At 48.7% G+C, this 16,367-nt stretch overlaps 6 protein-coding genes across 6 annotated transcripts; 1 reads left to right on the top strand and 5 right to left on the bottom strand.

The window, feature by feature from the left end:
• The first annotated feature begins 912 nt into the window (after positions 1–912).
• LY89DRAFT_302918 (uncharacterized protein) lies at positions 913–2,532 on the top strand. Its single transcript, XM_018206582.1, has 5 exons — positions 913–1,150; positions 1,198–1,316; positions 1,368–1,861; positions 1,916–1,993; positions 2,050–2,532. The coding sequence occupies exons 1-5, from the start codon at positions 1,123–1,125 to the stop codon at positions 2,429–2,431; spliced, it is 1,101 nt and encodes a 366-aa protein (XP_018076894.1). The 5' UTR covers positions 913–1,122; the 3' UTR covers positions 2,432–2,532.
• A 567-nt stretch (positions 2,533–3,099) lies between these two features.
• LY89DRAFT_728672 (uncharacterized protein) lies at positions 3,100–4,214 on the bottom strand (the record flags this gene model as incomplete). The annotated part of the gene is made up of 2 exons (XM_018219286.1): positions 3,100–3,113; positions 3,413–4,214. The coding sequence occupies 2 exons, from the start codon at positions 4,212–4,214 to the stop codon at positions 3,100–3,102; spliced, it is 816 nt and encodes a 271-aa protein (XP_018076893.1).
• A 2,179-nt stretch (positions 4,215–6,393) lies between these two features.
• LY89DRAFT_664351 (S-adenosyl-L-methionine-dependent methyltransferase) lies at positions 6,394–7,458 on the bottom strand (the record flags this gene model as incomplete). The annotated part of the gene is made up of 4 exons (XM_018212762.1): positions 6,394–6,833; positions 6,884–6,898; positions 6,949–7,033; positions 7,078–7,458. 4 exons carry the CDS (start codon positions 7,456–7,458, stop codon positions 6,394–6,396), a joined length of 921 nt encoding a protein of 306 aa, XP_018076892.1.
• Positions 7,459–8,747: 1,289 nt separating this feature from the next.
• Positions 8,748–10,046, bottom strand: LY89DRAFT_664350 (uncharacterized protein; the record flags this gene model as incomplete). Its single annotated transcript, XM_018212761.1, has 1 exon — positions 8,748–10,046. The coding sequence occupies one exon, from the start codon at positions 10,044–10,046 to the stop codon at positions 8,748–8,750; it is 1,299 nt and encodes a 432-aa protein (XP_018076891.1).
• Positions 10,047–11,989: 1,943 nt separating this feature from the next.
• LY89DRAFT_680674 (uncharacterized protein) lies at positions 11,990–13,866 on the bottom strand. Its single transcript, XM_018214123.1, has 4 exons — positions 13,644–13,866; positions 12,303–13,592; positions 12,177–12,250; positions 11,990–12,128 (listed from the first exon to the last, which is right to left on the bottom strand). Exons 1-4 carry the CDS (start codon positions 13,669–13,671, stop codon positions 12,042–12,044), a joined length of 1,479 nt encoding a protein of 492 aa, XP_018076890.1. The 5' UTR covers positions 13,672–13,866; the 3' UTR covers positions 11,990–12,041.
• Positions 13,867–14,234: 368 nt separating this feature from the next.
• Positions 14,235–15,903, bottom strand: LY89DRAFT_302772 (uncharacterized protein). Its single transcript, XM_018206581.1, has 5 exons — positions 15,379–15,903; positions 15,154–15,326; positions 14,893–15,100; positions 14,787–14,843; positions 14,235–14,731 (listed from the first exon to the last, which is right to left on the bottom strand). The coding sequence occupies exons 1-5, from the start codon at positions 15,544–15,546 to the stop codon at positions 14,408–14,410; spliced, it is 930 nt and encodes a 309-aa protein (XP_018076889.1). The 5' UTR covers positions 15,547–15,903; the 3' UTR covers positions 14,235–14,407.
• Positions 15,904–16,367: the final 464 nt, after the last annotated feature.

Here is a 16,367-nt window from a genome sequence, read left to right as displayed (position 1 = left end):
GATTCCATCCACAATCGACTGAGTGAGTGCAGAGCATTCCATGGCAAAGAAGAAGCTCGTGGTACCAAGACAGTATCGCAAGAACAAGTAAAGGATGGGGAGACTTCAGTATTACTGAGGAATCTAGTGAAAATCTTGAGAATTTATGCAAATCGCAGGAAGCCAAGAGTACGACACCAGAGCAAGTCCCGACTAGAGGATCGTTCCTCAGTCGCGATGTACTGTACAGGCAGGAAAAGCAACTCGCTGAGAAGGAAGGAAGAACTGACATTGGGTCAGCCAACCTAAAGATAACGATCGAAGTACCGGACAATCAATAGACTCCGGATGAACTAAATACTGCCCCACGAAAAAGCAAGTGAAAGAGATTAAATTTTGATGGTGTATGGCGTTGATGCTGTCTCCAATGCAAGAACGGGCACACGCCGTTCATATTTGTCGGGCGCATCTCCGGCAACAGCATGTCTCTCCTCTCGAAATCTTACGTTTCATACCGAACTCTCGAACAGATTTTTATAGTTGCATATCCGCAACTATCAAAACCGACTCCTTCGAGAAATGATCATCACCGCCAATCGTCCCAAACCCCAAGCCAATCTGGGATCTTCTGCACCGGCGATCACGCTCCGTATAAAAGTCCACAAATGGGAGGTCGACGAGCAAATGAAACGCGTGTCCGGCCTTACTGCTTACATGTTTAAACTGAAGAAGGCAAGTCAGCACATGTCGAAACTGGAACCCATGTGTCAGCGAAAGTTTTAGAGCAGTGGGGTTAGTACTGCACTAGGGGAGAGTGTTATGCCTTCTATCCTTCTAGTGTGGACGTCTGAACCTCTCAGAACGTCAGGTTGATGAGATGCTAAACCTAGCTCCCGATGGCGTGTCCAACGAACTGCTTTTGTTCCTGCTCCGTTCCTGCATAGTATGGGTAGCCATGCCGGGAAACCGCTTGCGGGACGGGACAAATGATGATGATGGATGAACAGCAGTTCCCTCGGGTCGATGGCCCCTAATCGTCTTATAGACTCTTGCTTCTCCTCTTTCCTGGGTGATTGTCTGCTGTGGTTGAGTACAAGGGGGATTGCATACCGAATGTGAAAGTCCAGAGAAGCTGGGTTCAATATGCCGGTTGATAGAGGGCCTGAGTTGGGTTCGTGCTCCTGATCTTTATCTCGGGGTTACGCTGATATCTGGTAGCCAGTGTCTTGGGTCTGTTCCTTGGTCTTGCTACACTTTTCGTATGTCTGAGACTATACGTTAAGACATTCTTAAGCAAGAGTTGGGGAATTGATGATGCATTGCTCATTGTGGCATTGGTAAGTCACTTCTCTCTGCACTAAAGTCCTCAATGATAACCTTTTATTTAGATATTCTTCGCCACTTACTGCTCATGCTCCGCAACTGGAGTCCATTACGGAACCGGCCAACATATCACCGACATCCCACTCGAACATATCCCTAAAGCTCTGTATTACTGGTGGCTCTGTGAGCTCTTCTATACAGTAACAACCGTCTTCATCCGCCTCTCAATCGCCGTCTTCCTGCTCCGAATATGCGTGAAGCCAATCCACAAATACATCGTTTACGGGACCTTAAGCATGGTGATCGTCTTCTCGACCTTCTACTTCTTCCTAGTCCTCTTCCAATGTTCACCATACAGCTACTTCTGGGGTCAATACGAGGGCAAGAAAGGATCGTGCATCAATCCCGCAGCCGTTCCTGATGCTAGCATCACACATTCAGTCGTATCATTCACGGCAGATTGGATCCTTGGCCTGTTACCAATAGTACTCATCTATGACCTCAAAATGAATGTTCGAACCAAGGTCTCAGTGGCAGGGCTACTTGGACTTGGATTACTGTGAGCAACTTCTCCTCGTCACTTCACACGAACAAGATACTAACACTATCCAAGCGCCGGCATAGCAGCCATGATCCGCATCCCATTCATCAAAACCCTAGCCCTAACAGACGACTTCCTCTTCGCCACCACGTAAGTCCTCCCCTCTCCTATCCCCCATCTCGCTTCACACAACTAACGCCCCCCAGCGACGTCGCAATCTGGTCAACCGTCGAACCGGGCCTCGGCCTCATGGCCGTCGGCGGCGCCACCCTCCGCCCCCTCTTCCGCTCCTTCTACAACCTCTCCACCCGCGGCGGCAACACGCTCCCTCGCTCCGGCTACATGAAGAACCCCGACACGCCGATCCAGCTGCGGAACGACGTCGGCGGCAAAGGCACCGTGACCAGTATCCGGAGCCCGTTCGGGGATTCGAGTGAGGCTGTTGGCGGCAGCGGCGGCGGTGGTGGTCCCATGGGCATTAATGTGCAGAAGTCGGTGGTGGTTAGTCGGGCGGAGAGTGAGGCTAGTTCGTTGAGTGGGGATGCGATGCCGTGGGGGGAGCTGAAGGGGAGGGGGGATATGGTTTAGATTTAGGTTGGGTTTTGCTTTGTTTGGTGCTAGGGGTTCGGGGTGTATGGGAATGGGAACGGGAACGGGAATCGGAAAGGGGTGTAAAGTAAGGAAGCGGCGGTGTTGGGGAAACGGGACATGAACGGGGGCTAGGTAAGGGAATGGAAAGGAAAGGAAAGGAAATGGATTGTATTATTATTATACATTGAGACGTCTGTTATGAGGTGGAGCGAGGGAACAGGAATACCATTAATCGATCACTACCTGCAAGGCTCTCCAATCCTCCCGTCCCCAAAACCAAAACATGTACTCCTGTACCTACCCCACAACGCCCAACTAATATACCCCTCCACACCATTGGCCACAACACAACGCATAGCGATCTCAATATACCTCACCTAATCTAAACCACGACGCATAAAGATCTCGCTATACCACACTCTCAATATAAATCCTCGATCAAATCGCATTGATTGATTGATTGATAGCTAGGTATAATAGAAGAAAAAAGAGAAGAGGGATATCATATCGATACTTGAAACAAGCCTTACAATAGCATAGCAATAGTCAAAGCAGAACAACACTCAAAACTCAAAAGGCAGAAAAAGCTCGTGGCCGCAAACCGAAGCTGTAAAATTTCAGATAACCCGTCCTGTGCCCGTACTAACTCCATGACCACCCATAATCTATATAACCCACCCTATCCCAATGAGTAATAAGTAACCACAAAAATAACCACCCTGCCTCCCTCCCTATAGATAGATAGATGTATAAAACTCCACCCAAAAAAAACCCATCAGAAAGAAAACAAAAAAAGGACTACCTCCAACTCCCGTAAATCCCTCTCCTCGCCCTCCCACTCACATTCCCATTCCCATTCCCCCTCCCCCCCCCCCCCCAACCCTACCTCCCCGCCCCCCATCAAGCTCCTCCACCTCCGCCCCACACTCCCCCGATCCCGCCCCAGCGAGCGCGCGCAATCCTGCCACTCGCTCTTACTCAGCTTCAGTTTCTCCAGCACGAGCTCGACGAGTAGACGATCGTCCTCTATTGTCCATTCCCCCTCCCCTTCTTCTTCTTCCTCTAACTCTCCGTTCATTCTCTGTTCCAAAGAAGAAGAAGAAGAAGGGGGGAACTGCAGCGGCTGCGAAGAAAGTTGGTGCTGTAAATGCAAGGCGTGGAAATCGCTGCGCGCTAGCCCTAACGGGAGGATCTCGGGTGCGAGACGTAACCGTTTGGGTGTTCGGGGGGGTCCTTGTTGTTCTTCTTCTCCATCTACTTGTTGTTGGTGTTGTGCGATTGGCAGGTTTTCCTTTCCATCGAACTGCTCTTGCTCTTGCTCTTGTTCGTCTTCCGAGTCCCCTGTTTCTAGAGAGTCGTCGAGCAGCGCGCGGCGGCGTTTATTGATGCCCCGTGGTGCGACGACGGGAGTGCGTTTCGTGATCTTTTTTCGGGGCGTGAGGTTCGGGTTCGGGTCCGCGGGTTCGTTCTTGATGCCGCGGGTGCGGAGCTTGAGTTTGAGGGGGGAGGCGATTATGGGGGTTGAGAGGTGGTGGGTCGGTGGTGAGGGGAGGTGCGTGGGAGGGGGAGAGAGCATGGATTGGAGGGCGCGGCATGTTGAGTAGAGGGAGGATATGGTGGTGTTTGTGGAGGAGGTGTTGTTGTTTGAGTGGGAGGTTGAGGGAGGAGAGATGGGTGGTGAGGCGAAGAGGGTCGTGGGTTGGTAGTATGGTTTCGGGAGGGAGGATGAGGACGAGGACGAGGACGAGGACTCGCAGCCTATTGCTGAGGGGAGGAGCATGTTTGCTATTGTCGTCGGGTATCTGGTGTGGGATTGGAGTTGTGGTTGTGGTTGTGGGCGAGTGAAGCTTGAAGCTCGAAGTTTGTTCGTGCTCACCGGTCGAGGATGCGACGAGGGACGACGAATGCGCCGGCAGACCTCGGAGGCTCACAACGGTGCGATTGTGCGATAATAAATAAGTAGTCTTCTTCTTCGAGCTGTGTAGAATCGTTGGAGCCGAGTAGAAGTGTATGCGACAACGTTGTGGTGTTGCAGAAGTGATTTTGTGGTTGGCGGTGATGGGCGCAGCGGTGCAGCGAAGATGGGAAGAGAGAATTGAGAAGGCCGTTGAAGCGGTGGGCGGGCCGTGGGTATAATAATTCAACTAATGCTCCGTCACCCCTGTAACCCATGGCCTCGTGCCCACCAGTGACCAGGGTAAGTGAGGTGTGTGTGTGTGTGTGTGCTGCGCTCTTTGGACTTAGTGTGTACAATAATTCTATGAGGAGAACACCTTGCTGGATGCCTTAGACTGATAATAATGTTGTAATGTGCCTTGCCTTGCCTTGCCTTGCCTAGGTACCTTACTGCTGAGAAGGACCAGAACCGAGTCAGCACCGGAGTTCGTTCCTGACCTCACCTCGATCTGCTCTGAACTATCGAGGTACCACCACACTACTTCCCCCTCGATTACACCTCCATCCTGTCACTCTACTCTCCCGTCTCCATGCTCCCTTCCATCAGTGCACACTGGCTCCTTGCCGGTCAACGGCTAGGGCTTATAAAGTGTCATCTGAAGTCACCTCCTAACCACCTCCGGAAACTCTCCCCAAGTAGTTCGTTCCCTCTCCCATCCCCGAAACGAACAACAAGAACACCAACGGGAGAAACCCACCGACTACCAGACCCTACCCGGCTCCCTAACAGCAAAACTCTCGATCAGAAGGTAACCCTTCGATTCCCAAAGATCGCGCACTTCGTCATGATGGCAGCACCTTCTCTCCTAGATCAGATGAACGCCAATATACCAAGCAACCTAAGCAACAAAAACCACTTTACGCGCGCCCGCTCGACGCGTCAAGCTCCTCCTCTTTTCCAACTTTCCTTGCTGCCCTTCCCTTCCCTCCCTTCCTTGGATCTTTTTATTGTGATGTCCCCTGACTTCAACATCTAGACAAACCTCACTGAGATAGATGTCTGAGGGGGTACTTCTCCCCAAACACCACCACCACAATCGATAGTCACTCACTCACTCACTCACGCCGTCTCTCCCTCTTATCGCCGTCCCTCTTCTATCGACATGCAGGCAGGGCAAAGTCTCAGAATTTCCTGGAGTTCCGCTTCTGCTTCTGCTTCTGCTTCTGCGAGTCATTGCTGAAGGGGTGGTGGTGCCCAAACCTCCTCTCCTGATTGGCGGCATTTTTAAAATTACTTGGGGACTGGGACGGGGGGAGACGCGACGCGTTCTTTTCGCGACAACGCGTAGAGTGGTTACAGTTACACGAACTGGGATCGACGATAACGCTTCTTCGGGGACTGGTTGTTGCCGTTGCCGTTGCATCGAGATCGATTGACTGATGGAAGGGAAATGGATGTCGTCACTTGAAGACTGGTTCTTGATTTTTAGGGAGACTATTTGTTTGAGATGTAGTAGTAGTCTTGATTTTTTTCTTCTCCTTTGTTTCAAGCAATTAAGATGAATCTTGGTTGGGGAGGAGGCTCTCCAAATCCATCATGTGAACCAGACGCGCGCTTGCCGAGCCCTTATCAACACCTGCCCCTCTGCCTGCATGCATGCAGCTCAAGCCGCCGACACACCCTAAACGTACATACATACATACATACATACATGTATAGTCGGATCCCCGAAATCCACCGAGCGCCCGTTTGAGACCCATGGCGAGAGAAAAAAAAAACGCCTGCAACGTCTGCAATATTGGACCCCTTGATCTGTGCTTCGAGAGGGGTCGAAAGCCCCACGGGATTGCTTGAAACCCAGCACGTTTTCTCGCTGCGAGGAGATAGGCAGAACAGCTGACTCAGGCTATATAGTGGATATGATAATCTTCAGGGCCTCGCAGCAGGGATGGATATGGGGAGGGTGAGTAAGTGAGTGAGTACTGATTCGGATGTCCTGCATACAACCACGTTTTGGAGAAATCGTTGCCCTTTTTGTATATGTGATATATTTTAGATGGGATCAAGACTTCTTGAATAGCATGATGGTTGTCCCGCTACCTCTCTCCACCCAATCTTGGCCGCCCAGTGCCTCTTTCAGGTCCTTGATGAAGACCTTCACCACGTCTTTGTCTGTGCCGACTAATTCGGGATTGGCGGCTCTCCATCTCGTTACCATGCTGGCTGTTCCCATTCCGGCTTCGATCTCTTTTAGTGTGCTCTTCTCTCCACCGCCAAAGAAATCTTTTCCGTCACTTAATTTGCCGTCTCGGTCCCAGTCATGTTTGATATACTTTGATTCTGGAAAATCTTTGACTGGTGGTGAGACCGTCCATGGGCGTGGTAGATCGTCGTACATGTTCATTGAAAGAAGGTTTCCAGGCTGTGTATAGGGAGCAAGGGTCACCCTCTCGAAATGAAGGAGTATTTCCATAACCTTATCTGCATTTGGCGTCGAAGGATCTATAGAACATCAGCTTGGATTACTTACTTTCTCAAGTACGTTAACATACGACAGAACGCGGATGCTAGAATCCCAGTCAGCATAAATGATCGTCTCGATGACAGTGAAACATACAACAAGTCCACAGAGCAACCGTTCCTCCAGGTTTGACCACCTTCGCAGCCTCAGCCCAGAACTTGGGCATATCAAACCAATGCACCTACACTCATAAGCTCTATCGCTCGTAAATCGTGAACCACTTACAGCCATAGCCGAAGTCAGAAGATCAACCGACTCAGCCTCCAACCCCTTGATCTTAGAAATCCCCTCTGCAGGACAAGCCTCGTATCTGATCTCTGCCCCCGATTTCGTCTTACCTCCAAGTTCTCTCGCAGCTCCAATCATCGCCTCTCCCGGATCAGCACCAATTGCACGATCGAACGACAACGCGACATCACGAGTAGCATTCCCAGGTCCACAGCCAACGTCAAATAGGAGGGTGAATTGCCCGCCTGTAGAAGCGTGGTGTTCGAGGACTTTGTTGTAGAGGGTTTCCGGGTATGAAAGACGGTGCGTTGCGTAAACTTTGGCTTCCTCCGCTGAGTAGGAGCGGAAAGTGGGGTCTTTTGCAGTAGTAGTCGCCATGATTGTAAGAATTGGAGCCTGATAAGATGAATAATTGCTTGGCATGAAAGGATTGAAAGGAGATGGTTTTATAGATGTAAATAGAGATGGATTTGAGGCCTGAGTCACAAACTCGGTGGACGGAACTATGTACGCGTGGGCTAAGGAAAGAATATTATTTCCCGTCGCAAAAAGAACTGCATTGCATGGACGAAACGTTGCGATTAACTGTAGCCGTGTAAGGATAAAGAAATTGAAAGGGAACAAATGAGTCAAAATGGAGGTGAGCCGCACCGTTGTGAGGAGTGACTGCGAGCTGGAGCCCTCTTGGTGGTGGTTAGTGCGAAGTTGGCCTGAAACGGAAGGTGCCAAGACTGGAATCCTCGCTTCACTTTGACGACACCTCTTCTGCTCTTCCTCACCTTTTCACCCAGTGTTACTCACCAACGTTTCGTTGCGCGGTTCTAGATCTTGATATGACTCAATTGCAAGCTCTCGATCGATTGAGAATGTCTCTCACCTAGTTAATCACTTTTTTTTCAATGTTAGAGCTAGGCGAAAGCCCTGCCACCCCCGACATGGAGATGAACCTCCCCCTCGAAGATGATGGGCTATGGATCCGAATAATAGCCTACCAGTCAATAATGGATGTGAACCAGATGGTGAATCTTACTGTCAAGTAAACATGGGACATTGGTGCTTTCTTCCTTGTTAGCATACATTTCATCGTTACGCGAGCGCAAATTGTCAAAACTTCACTAACACAACGTCAAGTGACACCAATATTGGAGGGAATGATCCTTTGTTGTCTACACATGCTATTCTAGTATGCAGACCAGATACGGACTGTAGTCCAGTCCGGTCCAAAAGGATCCACTCCCAATTTTCTGATTTTCTGCAAAATCGTCGCGTCGCAAGAAAGGAATCAAATGTTTTTCGCCTAAAGGCCCAATTTCAAAATCAAAGCGTTGGGGTTGTAGGAGTGGTTTGATGTCGAGCGTTAAAGGTGGTGAGAAAAATCAAAACGTCGGGTAGTAGAGAAGTCGTTTATGTCGAGCGTTAAAGGTGGTGAGGGGTACTCAAAATGGTCTTTTCGAAGGAAAGAAATGCAAAACGCCAAAGAGGAAAGGAGTACAAATCAAAAGGTGAATTGCCAGAGGGGCTGTGCCGAGAATTTCGATGGGGTTTCGGAGGTGTAGTGGTCGCTCGAGATGTTTTTTGACGAAAATCGCCAAAAGAAAAAGCGAAGGTCGAATGTGTAGAACGACACAAGATGAATCTGATAGGGAGGATGGATGATAGGTCGATGCTCAGTTTCCGCCATTCGCGTCCCGCATCAAAGCCTTGGCAACTTCAACAACCTCCTCAATTTCCGCAAGATCTCCGCGTGCGAGGACCTCCGCCATCTCAGGGATCTGACCAAACGTTCGTCGGTATTCGTCCACTTGCATTTGTCGAACGAGTGAGGGACTTGGTGCTCGGGGGCGAGCGCGAGCGGTGTTGCTGACTCTTCGACGGGGACGGCGCTCGCGTTCTGTCAGTCGGTTTCCTTCCAGACTGCTCGCCTCGTGGTCGGGTCTGGATGAGTATCTCGTATCCTCAAACTCCGCAGTTTGTCCAGGGCGAGTTGGGGTTGCGCGACTACCGGTGGTAAGTGCTTCCTGGGAGCTCATATACTCTCTAGAACGAGGAGTACTTTGAGTCATTTGTCGGGACGGGGTTTGAGGTCCATAATCAAGTGGGCGGTCGTCATACTGGCGGTCATCCATGTGACGTGGTCTAAGTTGCTCCTCATGCATGTCATCGTGCGTGGTTTGGTCGTAACCATTCTCTGAATAAAGAACACGACTCTCTGGGACTTGACGCTCAGACTCGTACGGAAATGGGTTTCTTCCCTTCACTGGTGTCTTCTTCTCAGTTCCTGGTCTCTTTCTGATGCGATAAGAAGGTGATTGAGTCGGGGCAGGAGCTGCTGGTTCGGCAGAAACTCTAGGTCTTTGGTGATAGGAAGGCTCTTCTTCCTCTTCTTCACTATAGGAGGCGGTGGTCCGAGCGTAGTGCATCTCTTCCTCATCATCATCACCCTCCTCTCCATAATAGCTTGGCTGCTGTTGGAAGGTTTGGGTCTGACTTGGCCGAGCTCTAGGATGGGGCGTGGGAGAATCATTCAACTGGTCGAAATCTTGAAGGTTGCTTCCTTGGACTCTAGATGATCTCGGAGTAGGCTTGCTCTGGCTCTTGCTGATCTTTGATGGATTACCGTTCGAAGTGATTGGGCTATCCTTATTTGGTGTGCGTTGGCCAAGAGGAGTTCTAGGGGTCCGAGGAACTCTGGGTTTCTTGGGTTTGCTTCGTCGAGCGCTTGGTGCAGCCGCAGAGGATGGGTCCGGATTCCAATCTAATGAAGCAGCATCGGCTTCATGATTGGTACCCCCACATTGCCCAATGCACAGAACGCAGAACTGAATATTGCACAGACCGCATCTCTGAACAACCTTGGTATTATGCTTGTGACAGATGTCACATTTGGCCGTGTGGACCGAAACCTTAATCCAAGTATTATGCGGCTTAGGGGAGAACGCCGGTAGACTCATTTTGGCTTCTGTCATAATGTTAGTTTTACCACACTTTGAAGGCTTTAAGTCGGGTCCTGATCACACGACTTTTGAATTTCCAAAGAAATTCACTTTTTTCAAGTGAAAAAACAGAAATTGCGAAGTGCAACAAAAACTATTCAAGACAATTGTCTGACTAGATGAGAGCGCTTTTAACTTGCAAAAAGTCGCAGTAAAGCCAAAATATTTTGAAAAAGAGGAAAAATGCGACGTGCAACAAAACTGTTCAAGACGAATGTTTGTCCAAGTGAGAGCGCTTGTATTTTTCAAAAGTCGTAGTGAAGCTAAAATGATTTGAAAAAAGGAAAAATGCGATATGCAACAAAAACTGCTCAAGCCAATTGTCTGTCCAAGTGGGAGTGCTTGTGGTTTGGAAAAGTCGCAAGACAGCCAAAATATTTTGAGAAAATGGAAATTGCGATGTGCAACAAAAACTGCTCATGACGATTGTTTGTCCAGGTGAGAGTGCTTAGGGACTGCATAAGTCGGTGAAGAAAAGGGTTCGACTTACTAGTATGATGCCCCTGTTGAAGTCGAAATGGTTGCGGGGTAAGGTCGATCTGAGGGAGTGAATCTCGAGATCGAACAGGATTAGCGTTGGTCAAACCAAAGAAGAGCCTTTGATCCTTTGCGAAGCAAATACAAGCTGATAATAGGGTATTGTCTGGGGCAAAGCGTGAGGTGGTTTGGTTGTCGAAGAAGTTGTTGTAGGGAAGAAGCGGGGAGGCGATCGAATATTTTATAGACGCGCCTCGTCAGAACGAATGATTCACGTAAGGCGGGCTGGCGATTCACCGACCATCGGATCGGATAATCTAAGGATAACGCGAACTAAATTTCCTATAACGCGAGCTAGATTTCCTACTGAAGGCCTACTGAGGGCGCAACTTTGAAACTCGGTATAGATCCGATCGATCCATAGACAGGTACGCATTAAGAAGATCTTGATGCTCTATTGTCTTTCTATTACACGTTTCCAAAGCTAATCTATTGCCTCTACCAGATCTCCGAGTCCTCAAAAGCCTCAAAAGCCTCACCTTAATGCTACCTCTCGAATGCTCAAGCATATAAAGAAACTACCAACCATGCCTATTCTCGCAACACTCGGCAGTTGGAGCGTGATAACTACTATTATGGCCACCGGTTCCGTAATATACGTCTGGTGGATCTTGGGAGCAGATATCCCCAATGATCGAGAACTTCGGCGAGAGTATTTGTCGGCCCTACTCCGTAATTATAGACAGACTCGTCCGGTAAGCATTATTCCAATCAGATTGTTCTTCTTCTGTATAGTATCTTTAGCGTTCTAGCCAGTACCTTTGCATCTTTTGGAGACTCTGATCTCTCTAAGCTGCACAATAACTTGTTAGATGCTGAGAGTGCTGATTCTTTGAGTAGGTAAGTCTTCCAGACCACCACGAAGAACATGTACGTACTACTCAGTTCCTTGAGAACCTTTCCGTCAATCTGAGATCCTCTCATTCCACAATCCTGGTATCATTCGATGATTCCAATAAATAAGTGCCGTGCGTTACTTCTTTGGCCAATTTACTAAGTATATAAAGTGGGTTCCTACGGGAAGAAGACTGGTTACAAGGAGTTTCATAAGCAGAGACGAGTTGGTCCAAGCAGTGATGGAGTTTGGAGCTTTTAGGTGGCCACCCCGTAGATATCTGGATGATTAAGGGCATGAAACAAGAATTTGTAGTGGATATGGCTGTTTGGAACTGCAGAGGCGTTTGTGTGAGAAGAATGGGTCAAGATGACGGTTGTTTCGGTCCCCACGGTGGACTACGAGTTCAAGAAAGGTCTCATGTATCTGGGCTGTACCTCTTGGTGTGGTTATTGCAATACAAAAAGCTCTAACATAACCTGAAAGTTCTCCTTCCATTGGAGTTTTATGATTCGTGTAAGTCAAGATAGAAAGCGGCTAATCAATGGTAATGAACTTATGTATTAAATGCTCTCTATTGATCTTCTTGGAAGATTCTACAAGTTGGCTTTCACCCATAACCCAAGCTTCTCCAATCCCGCTTGTCCATCGTATATATCCCGTTCGACAGCTCGTGAGTTTATCTGTAGACTGATTAGAACATCCTTCGTAGACTTGTAGGAGTAACTTGCATGTTTAGGGCCTAACTCGCTGATCTTCTCGACTCCGAGAAGTCTCATGCATGTCTCCGTCTCCGCTTTGAGGACTGCGTGAGAAATTAGCATAATACATAGCACGGCGAAGGAGAGGAAATATACTTTCAAAGGTCCTATGAACACCTTCGACACCACCAGCACCAAGGCCAAAAAGTGCTGGTCGCCCGACGCCAACTGCTTTAGCACCTAGACATAGTGCTTTCACGACGTCCGTCCCCCTCTTGATCCCTCCATCTACCCATACTTCGATCCTGTTGAATACTTCTGGGCAATACTTCCTGATTTCGAGTAACGTGTGGACAGCCGGTGGCGCTGTATCAAGCGCTCTACCGCCATGGTTGGATAGTATAATAGCCTTCACTTGAGGAGCATACTGTGCTGCTAGATATGCATCCTCGTGTGTCTGTAGACCCTTTAGAACGATGGGTAGCTTCGTGTGCTTGGCTAGCCAAGGTAGGGTAGTCTTCCAAGTCAGATCTGCAGCAGTTCCCCAAAAGAGTTGTTGGCCCACACCACCTCCGCCAGGTCTACCTGCCTTCTCACCCGCTTTCACGGCAGATGACACCGGCAGCGATGCGCCGACATCCTTTTGCTTCTCGTCGTGCTCTCTCTTACCAGGAACAGGCGCATCTAGAGTCAAACAGATGAATTTGTACTTGTCCGACATCTTGTTAATCCGTGCCAGCATATCCTCACTCTTCTTCCTCTCATTTTGTACGTATAACTGCCACCCAAAAATTTGCCCAGGTAATGAACCTTCCACAATTTGTTCGGGTGTCATGGATGCGTTGTTTGAAACAATTTGCATGGCTCCAAATGTGCTGATACCTTGTGCAATACCAAGTTCTCCCGCTGGATGTGCTAACCTTGCCATTGCTGCTGGTGAAACATACAACGGTATCCCAACCTTGTGCCCGAGAAGTGTGGTAGAAGTGTCGCATTTCGTACAATCGACAAAGACTCTGGGCCGAAGCAGGATCTGCTTGTAAACAAGACCGTTGAAACTCTTGGAGACAAGGTCGTCTGCAGCGGAATAATAGTATGCCCAACACTTCTTTGAAACTTGCTTCGTAGCCACTTCTTCTATTTCCTCCAAATTCAGTAGACTTTGCATGTCTGGCGGCCCTTCCTTCTCTTGTTCCTTCTCTGCTCCATCTGCCTTTGGTTTGGGTAGTGTCGAGGGGTCAATCTTCCCCAATCTTGCTTCGGGCTTAAGATTCGATTCCAACGTTCCGGGCGGATGTATAGGGTCGTACTCCTCTGTCGCATCACGGCCGGCCAGCTGCAGAATTATCTTCGAGCCTCCAGGGTGGCTGGGGAGAAATTCCGTGACGTCCCATACCTCGCCGTATAGACACACCCAACAATCCGCTGGCGTGTTGTGCTTCGCAACTATTCGCAATTAGTTAGCACAATTGACTTCCAGAGAAATGACCTACATACCTTCCGCAGCATCGAAAGTTTTCGCCATACCGACGATGGGAATACAACACAATCGAATGAAGAGAGTACTGTACAAATGCGATCTCGGCCTCAATTATACCGTTACCAAGAAATGTCCATCCCCAGATGCACGGAAATATTCCCCACTTTGGGGAAGCGGTAAATGGCCCATCGAATCACGCTCTCCAATTGGTAATATTCGGCGATACGGCTAATGCTCTTGAAGCCCCCCACCTTTGGGCTGTAGTTCACGATTCAAGTCTTCATTCCGTTGAGCGACTCGTGTTGGGACGGAAGGTTTGCCGAGAACACAGATTTTCTTCGGGTAGGTAGGTATTTTACGATTGGTCTTTTAATTTTATATCACACTTATGCATCGCAGCTGGTCATGGCAATTTGAAAGTGCAGGATCCAAAGAAATACATCAAAAAATCTTGCGAGTTATCCGTAGAGAGGGTTTTCGTGGAATATTTCACCGATGAGACCTGTTACCGGACGATCTAACAACCTAGAATTTACAATCATGCAAGACCTCATGACAATGACAATGACAATGCTACGAGATACGAGATACGAGATACGATATAATCTGTTTCCATATCTAAATCTATTGAAGTGACTGGTCTGTTGGAGGATTGCAAAGAAACAATATATTAAAGGCCCTGAACCCAAAAAAACAATCCACGAAAGTTACATTACTTCATCGGTACCGCCTCTTGCCCTTCATCCGCCGTCGACATCCTCTCATATTAGCGTTCGTATCCCTAGGCAACACCACTGTCCATAGTAGGATCAACGGAGGGGGTAAGTAGACCTTTGCCATAGAGGTAGCAATTGTTGCTCGAAACAGTAAGAAGATACGAAAATGCCCGGCACTTAACATTAGCACCGCACGAATTCAGACAATCTTGGTATGATATCGCCGTTATGGTGCTGTAAAGGGTGGCTCCGCCCGAAGCGTATGAGGTGGCGCAGTGTACAGTAAAAGCGTCATTATTAGGGTCGAACATCGTGCCAGCCGAGCAATACGACGCAGGTGCTGGGCTACCGATGATAGTAGAGGTGGCAGCTGCCGGGCCAGCGACATCCTGTTGTTATCCAATTAGAATTCCCTACCCGGGATCTTGGAGAAGCAGTACTTACCAGTACGGTTGTGCTAGTTTCTGTGATGGTAGCGGCTGCTGTGATCTGAATGGTTGACTTCATGTAGGTCAGCAACCTCTCTTCGTATGTTTGACGTTGTACTTACAGCAATTGTGACAGTCGAGAGCGCGGCGGTAGTCGTGGTGCTGATCATCAATGCCGGAGTGACCAAGCACGAACAAGCGCTGCTAATGCGGGCTGGTGGATAGGTACCAGCTTTTCCCGGGCAGCCAGCAAGAGCCTGACGTTTTGCTTTGGGAGCAACAGTGATAATGGCATCAGGGGCTAGGGTTGTAGATGTTGCTGTCGCGAGGCTAGCGTTTTCTCAGCTCTGTGATCAATGAACATCAAATATTGAAGTACTTACACAATGACAGTTGAAAATGCTGTGGCAGCTGTCTCCATTGCGGTGATAGTCGTGGTGGTCAATGGCACGATCGTTGAAACCATTGTCGAGGTGATATATGTGCTGCAGAAAGCACTGGCACTTGAACTGTACCGATGGTCAAGGAAGATACGGAAAAGATTGTCATGGTGGCACTGCGTATTATTAGATTTAGTAGATGATATCGTGGTGACAGGAAGAGCGTACAGTGGGAAGTGATCGAGCCTCTAAGTCATTCCCCTGCAGTGGGCTGACATGCTTGAAAAGCTCTTGAATTTCGGAGCCCTTTTCGCCAGTATTTGACCAAGAAGCGGGAAGAGGTTGAGGAATAGCAGAGGCGAATCCGACGGCGAGGAATAGAGCTGTGAACTTCATAATGAGTGACTTGGGTAAGTGATAAAGACTGAATGCAGAAGCTGATTGTGAAATGAGGAAGTGGTGGTGAAAGAGCAACAGCGCAGCCAGTTCTTATATGTTCTGGCTATGGTCAATGCTTTCAGTATGTCGGGCTTCGTACTATGACTTACTTTTGCTAATACTCAATCCTGCTCTTGATCAAGCCCTTAAGCTCGCCTGGGAAGCTGGAAAAGCCTGTGGCAAAGCAGATTTTGCTTCTTGCCGCCAAGAAATGGTGAAGCACAAAACGGCACATCTGACGAGACTCCTACTTCGGCTACCAAAGATATTCAGTGAAAATGAAGATTCGAAACATTTGATTCTTTGATCACTGAAGAAGTTGAAGACACCAGATCCAAAGCATGGATACTCGAAAAGACAAGTCGGATCAAGGTTTCAGATTTCGTCAAATTCTGCCAAATGTGCCGAAACCAAACTGATTGGCGTCGGGAGCATGCAGCTTCCAATTCAACATCAAGCCCATACTGAGAAAGCAAGCGGAAGGCTAATGAGGAGGGGCTGATTGGGAGACATGGCTTGAGGCTACGTAGGTGAACGGCAGATGCAACGAATACATTTTCGAGTAATTTAGACGATGCAGATACGGTCCAGGAACCTAGCAGATAACTTCCCGGTCTATAGACGATGCGCTGTGGCAAGATCTCCTTGTGCCTAACGATCTTAGAGACATCCAATGTCAGCTGGGCACCGGAAAGAATCTCGAGATCATGCAACGGGAGAAGAACTGGGCAGGTTTTTGCAGGGCCCAGTGAACTCTGTTGAGCTTAAGATAGTTTCTG

Source organism: Mollisia scopiformis (genome assembly GCF_001500285.1).
Source record: "Mollisia scopiformis unplaced genomic scaffold LY89scaffold_3, whole genome shotgun sequence".
NCBI lineage: Eukaryota > Fungi > Ascomycota > Leotiomycetes > Helotiales > Mollisiaceae > Mollisia > Mollisia scopiformis.
The sequence above is the reverse complement of the archived record's forward strand: the minus strand, read 5'-3'. Positions and strand labels throughout refer to the sequence as shown.

Excerpts from the sequence above, each read along its gene's own strand:
- LY89DRAFT_302918 (XM_018206582.1), top strand. The coding sequence starts at position 1,123 with ATGCCGGTTGATAGAGGGCCTGAGTTGG. Across the intron at positions 1,862-1,915 it reads CTACTTGGACTTGGATTACT|CGCCGGCATAGCAGCCATGA; the intron begins GTGAGCAACTTC and ends ACACTATCCAAG. Across the intron at positions 1,994-2,049 it reads GACTTCCTCTTCGCCACCAC|CGACGTCGCAATCTGGTCAA; the intron begins GTAAGTCCTCCC and ends AACGCCCCCCAG.
- LY89DRAFT_680674 (XM_018214123.1), bottom strand. The coding sequence starts at position 13,671 with ATGGCGAAAACTTTCGATGCTGCGGAAG. Across the intron at positions 13,593-13,643 it reads AACTTTCGATGCTGCGGAAG|TTGCGAAGCACAACACGCCA; the intron begins GTATGTAGGTCA and ends AATTGCGAATAG. Across the intron at positions 12,251-12,302 it reads TGTTCATAGGACCTTTGAAA|TCCTCAAAGCGGAGACGGAG; the intron begins GTATATTTCCTC and ends TTTCTCACGCAG.
- LY89DRAFT_302772 (XM_018206581.1), bottom strand. The coding sequence starts at position 15,546 with ATGAAGTTCACAGCTCTATTCCTCGCCGTCGGATTCGCCTCTGCTATT. Across the intron at positions 15,101-15,153 it reads GCATTTTCAACTGTCATTGT|CCTCGCGACAGCAACATCTA; the intron begins GTAAGTACTTCA and ends AGAAAACGCTAG. Across the intron at positions 14,844-14,892 it reads TCTCGACTGTCACAATTGCT|TCAACCATTCAGATCACAGC; the intron begins GTAAGTACAACG and ends ACCTACATGAAG.